At 42.2% G+C, this 6,000-nt stretch overlaps 1 protein-coding gene across 1 annotated transcript in view; it reads left to right on the top strand.

Annotated features, from left to right (window-relative positions):
• Positions 1-4,389, top strand: part of YWHAZ (tyrosine 3-monooxygenase/tryptophan 5-monooxygenase activation protein zeta) — a 29,755-nt gene extending 25,366 nt beyond the window's left edge. The window contains exon 6 of the mRNA XM_062188169.1: positions 2,233-4,389. Within this exon, the coding sequence (XP_062044153.1) occupies positions 2,233-2,292 (60 nt within the window). The 3' untranslated portion in view covers positions 2,293-4,389. The remainder of the gene's footprint in view (positions 1-2,232) is intronic.
• Positions 4,390-6,000: the final 1,611 nt, after the last annotated feature.

Below are 6,000 nucleotides of genomic sequence, written 5' to 3' on the forward strand. Positions count from 1 at the left end.
AAAGTACTTTACAGGGTTTTCTCCCCACACTTCAGTGTGTAAGTCAAATGAAATTTAAGATTACCTTGAGTTAATATTTGAATTATCTCTGATAATCACTGTAAAGTACTTTTTAAAAAAACTATTTGTACGTTTATTTACTTATTTGAAAAGCAGAGTGATGGAGGGAGAGATTGATCAGTTTTCTATCCACTGGTTCATTCCCAGAATGCCTACAGTAGCCAGGTTTGGACCAGGCTAAAGGAAGCGCATCTACCTGGGGAGTGGGGATAAAGAACTTAAGCTCTAAGTCACGTGCTGTTTGTCACTGTCCCTCTACCAAGAACAGGACCCCTCCCCAGGCGCTTCCTCCCCAGCTGTGCTGTAGACACTGCCTTGTCTGGGTCCTCTTGATATCCTCAGGGACCCAGCGCGACTTCAGACTTGCCAGTTTCTCCAGGGGCTCCCTGCCGACCGTGCCCCCCACCCCTACCCCATGCTGCTCATCTTGCCCTCCTGGTCCTGTCAAAGGTGGCACAGGCTCAGCCCCAGGCCCTCTATGCCGGGTTCAGCAGTTTGTTTTTAATTCCAGTCACAGTCCCTGGTGAAAGATCTGTCATCAATAAGCCTCGAGTTTGAGCCAGAATACCCTTTTTACTTTGTTTAAAGATTTAACTCCATCCTGGTCCTACACGGTCGGCAGGTGCCAAGTATTTAAGGCCTTCTTCCACTGCCTTCCCAGGCACATTGCGGCAGGAAGCTGGATGGAAGCAGAGTAGCCAGGACTCTGATATGGTTCTGGTGTTGGCTTGATCCACTGTACCACAGTGCTGGTCCCTATAGAGTGCTTTTCAAAACATCACTATTGATGGAGCTGCAGTAATTTTAAAACTGTGTTTTAGCCTATTACTAAACTGGTAGGTTAATTTAATCCTACCACTATGGGACAACTTTTGGTTTTACCTGTGAGAAAGTTTGGTTTTAATTATACTATTTTTCTTTTGTGCAGCATTTATTTTGAATCAGATAGATAAAGCTATGTTTTTCTAAGCTAAAATTATAAGAAAAGCTGGATTTGTTGCGCTCAGTGGTTGATGATGACTTGAATTTCACATAATGTAGGATTCTCTCTGGAGTAAGAGTCCGTCTGAGCCCTACCAGGGGAGAGTAGTCATCCTTCAGTTCCTTGAGCAGGGGTCAAATTAGTTGATCATGGTTTAATTGTCTCACTGGGGGCTCTTCAGGACACTGCGATATTCTGGTAGCTATTAACAATCAATGATTTTTAGTGGCTTGTGATTTCTTGTACTTTCTCTTCTGTAGTTAACCAGTTTCCTTGTATCTTTGTATGTAAAGGTAGCTTTGCTGTTTATGTACAGTATTTTATATTGAAGTGTTTTGAATTTTGAAGCTTTCTTTTAAAAAAAAAATTTATTTATTTATTTATTTGAAAGTCAGAGTTACGTGGAGAGAGAAGGAGAGGCAGAGAAAGAGGTCTTCAGTCCACTGGTTCACTAACCAGATGGCTGCAATGGCTGGAGCTGTGCTGATCTTCAGCCAGGAACCAGTAGCTCCTTCTGGGTCTCCCATGTGGGTGCAAGGACCCAAGGACCTGGGCCATCTTCCAGTGCTCTCCCAGGCCATAGCAGAGCATAGAGATGGGAAGTGGAGCAGCTGGGACACAAACCGGCGCCTACATAGACACTGCAGGTGGTGGCTTTACCACTGCATTACAGTGCTGGCCTGTTGAAACTTTCTATCTTCAGGGCTATGTTTGCTTTTTATTAGAGAGAAAGCTATCTTTTAAGAATGTCATCTGGGCCCAGCACTGTTGTGTAACAGGTAGAGCTGCTGCCTGTGACACTGGCGTCAAAGTTCAAGTCCTGTTCAAGTTCTGGCTACTTCACTTCTGATTCAGCTCCCTGCTAATGGCCTGGGAAAAGCCAGGGAAGATGACCCAAGTGTTTGGGCCCCTGCTGCCTATGTGGGAGAGCTGGATGAAGCTCCTGGCTTTGGCCTTGTCCAGCTGCACCTGAGCCCTGGCCGTTGGCAGCCATCTAGGGAATGAACCAGCAGATTGGAAGATCAATCTCCATCTCTCTTTGTAACTTTGACCTTCAAGATAAATAAATGAATTTTTAAAAAAATGCCTTCCAACGAAAACACATGGTTACATTCTGGTACCTTGGCAGATATCTGAAAGTTGTTTCCCTTTTTATTCCAAACTGAAAAATCTTTCCTTCTTTTTACTAGTTGTGGACATCGGACACCCAAGGAGATGAAGCTGAAGCAGGAGAAGGAGGGGAGAACTAACCGGCCTTCTGATGTGTGTCTGCCTCATTCTCAAATTTACACAGTAGACCATTTGTCATCCATGCTGTCCCACAAATAGTTTTTTTGTTTACGATTTATGACAGGTTTATGTTACTTCTATTTGAATTTCTATATTTCCCATGTGGTTTTTATGTTTAATATTAGGGGAGTAGAGCCAGTTAACATTAGGGAGTTATCTGTTTTCATCTTGAGGTGGCCAATATGGGGATGTGGAATTTTTATACAAGTTATAAATGTTTGGCATAGTACTTTTGGTACATTGTGGCTTCACAAGGGCCAGTGTTAAAACTGCTTCCGTGTCTAAACAAAACTGCCTGCACATTGGTTTGTCCTGGTGGGGAATAAAAGGGAGAATTGTTCCAGTCACAGGTGTAGTTATTGTGGGTACTTTAAGGTTTGGAGCACTTAGACGGCTGTGGGAGAAACTGGTAGCCCAAGGCTATTCCGTGGCGAGCCGTGTGGACGTGCACACCTTGGGCTGCAGCTGCAGGGCGTGTTCCTTTAGACAAGGTCGGGACCCCAGTCACTCTGGATAAGGGCAGAAACGGTTCACATTCCATTATTTGTAAAGTTACCTGCTGTTTGCTTTCATTATTTTTGCTACACTCATTTTATTTGTATTTAAATGTTTTAGGCAACCTAAGAACAAATGTAAAAGTAAAGATGCAGTAAAAATGAATCGCTTGATATCCATTATTTCATGTGTATCAAGCACAGCAGTAAAACAAAACCCATGTATTTAACTTTTTTAGATTTTTTTTTTTTTTTGCTTTTGTGATTTTTTTTTTTTTTTTTTTTTGATACTTGCCTAACATGCATGTGCTGTAAAAATAGTTAACAGGGAAATAACTTGAGATGACGGCTAGCTTTGTTTAATGTCTTAGGAAATTTTCATGAACAATCCAAGCATAATTGTTAAGAACACGTGTATTAAATTCATGTAAGTGGAATAAAAGTTTTATGAATGGACTTTTCAACTACTTTCTCTACAGCTTTTCATGTAAATTAGTCTTTTGGTTCTGAAACTTCGCTAAAAGAAATTGTACATTTTTGGAAATTTATTCCTTATTCCCTCTTGGCAGCTAATGGGCTTTTACCAAGTTTGAAATGCAGAGTTTATCATAGTAGCAAAAGTACAACTAAAATGACTACCATTCCCAACTAATATTCCCCTCTCCTCTCCCACCCCCCCCCACCCCACCCCCCCCCCCGAGAAAAGGAAACAAAATTCCCTAGGGGTAGCGGGGGAGGTTAATTGGAAAAAAGAGATGTGTCCCATTAAGATTTTGGTGTGTGGCATTTTCTGACTTAGGCAGCCACGATGCTCTTGGCACATCATGGCATTGGGTAGCATTAACTGTGAGTTTTGTGCTTCCAAATGACTTTTGGTTTTTAAGAATTTCTTGTTACTCTTAAAGCTTGCCTTGATTTTGATCCTCTAATTCTTTCAGTGTGTCAGGTGCACAAGAGCACCTTCCTTTGTAAGCCTTCTGTCTCGTCGCCAGCCATTCCTGCTTCGTGGCCGTGCACGTGGAGAAGGCCGCATGAGCTTCCTGGCTCCACACTCTCTCAGATCCCACACTCTCCCCTCAGCCTCTGGGCTGCAGCCAGTCTCTCCTCGGTGGATGCGATTGTGTTTATCTCCCTGTAACTCGACCTATCCTGAATGGTCTGTCATTGTCTGCCTTTAAAATCTCTCCTCTTCTCTCTTCTCTAATAACCATGGGGCTGAGTTATACCCAAAGCTCACCCTGTCAAATATTTCCTCAGTACTTTGCAGAAAACACCAAACAAAAATGCCATTTTAAAAGAGGTGTATTTTTTTTTTTTCTTTTAGAATGTAAGCTCCTCCAGAGCAGGGACAATGTTTTCTGTATGTTCTATTGTGCCTAGTACACTGTAAATGCTCAATAAATATTGATGATGGGAGGCAGTGAGTGTTGATGCTAAGGGTAAGAAACTGAAATCCCAAACACTGTTTTGTTGCTTGTTTTATTTTGACCTCATTAAATTGGGAAATACCGGCCCTTTTGGATAATTGTCCCAAATATTACATCAAATAAAAGTGCAATGGAGGCCTTGGGGTCTTTCTTTCCAGGAGAAAAGATCTTGTATGCATTTGGGACAGCATAAAGCATGTTCGCTCACAGCTCACTCCTGCACCTTGCTTGTTTGTTTCTCCTGACCCCCAGAGCAAGAAGTGGTCGTTTTGATAGCAAAGGAGAATTAAGCTAGCTGGACTGAGGAGATGGGATCTCATGCGTGGGAACTGCATAGAAAATTAGAAACTGTCCCACTGACCAACTAGCTGTTAATGTGCATGTCTCATCTAGCCTGATTCTGAAATAAATTGTGATACTATGTCACCAAGATTAGCTGTTAATTTAATGTTTTCTACATAGTGCCCAATAGATGAAGGAAGATTTCCAACTTGAGATTTTCTCTCTTGGATTTGAATAATAAATTTGTTTGTAACTTCTTTAATTGTCCCAAATTGAGGCTTCATGTCTGTTTTTGTCAATTTAGCATGACAGTGCCAGAAACTGAAGAGTCCAGGCATGTTACTTGCAATAGAGTGTTGAATTATTTTTAAAGTTTTTGTCTTGTAGAACAGCACAGCAGTATGTTGAAAGGATAGACCTGGCCTACAGTTTTGGTTTTTCTGGTTAATTGTTCTATTGATGATATGATGAAAGTTGAAGTGGAGGGAGACAGATGGACTGTCATGTGTAGCCACCACTTGTAACACCTGTGTGCCATCATCAGTGCCAGTTTGAGTTCTGGCTCCTCTATTTCTGATCCATCTCTTTGCTAATGTTCCTGGGAGCCAGCTGATGGTGGTCCGGGTACTTGGGTCCCTCTGCCCACATGGGAGAACCAGATGGAGTTCCAGGCTTCTGGCTTCATCCTGGCCTGACCCTGATGGTTGTGGGCATCTGGGGAGCGAACCAGCAGATGGAAGATCTCTGTTTCTCCCCATCGTTCTGCCTTTCGGGTTTTTTTGAGTCATGGAAGTAGGGGAGCACCAACAGAGAAAGGAGTATATGTGAAATGGCTCGATCGCAGGGGCTCAACTTCTATTTTCTAACTGGTTTTTCTCCAAAGTAGTCACTAATGCCGCTCCATGGCCCCAACCCGATATTTTAGAATTGGTCAAGGTGAATTTAGAAGCAGTGATCTTAGCTTAATTGTGCTTACAACTCAATTTACAATGACTTTGGAAGTTGTCAACAGTAACAAGTTTTAAAGTCTTCCATAGGTATTGAGCGCAGATCCAAGCATCAACAGTGGCAGCATCCGTTTATGTAGTCGCATTGAGGGAGAATTCGTTTGTGTTCAAGTTTATCGTAATCACTGGCTGGGAGTCTGTAACGTGTTAGAAACTTTCTGCCTGGTGCCATTTTGCTCAGAGATTGTTTTACATACACTTGTAGGGAAAGGGCAAGAAATAAGTTGCTGTGTTGTGTTTTGCCCCATACCACATCAGGAAGCAACGGTGGATGTGATAACGTACAAGCCGGAAGTGAGACTCTACACTTGGAAATGGCTAAACTTTGGTCTTTTGTAACTCTGAAACTACAGCATATGAAATAATTTTAACGCGACTTTAATAGTAGTCACAGTCTCATAGGCCAAGCCTGGCTTCTTTTAAAAGTTGAGAAATCTAAAAATTATAATAGGTGTTTT

Source organism: Lepus europaeus, chromosome 4 (genome assembly GCF_033115175.1).
Source record: "Lepus europaeus isolate LE1 chromosome 4, mLepTim1.pri, whole genome shotgun sequence".
In the NCBI taxonomy this organism is placed as follows: Eukaryota; Metazoa; Chordata; class Mammalia; order Lagomorpha; family Leporidae; genus Lepus; species Lepus europaeus.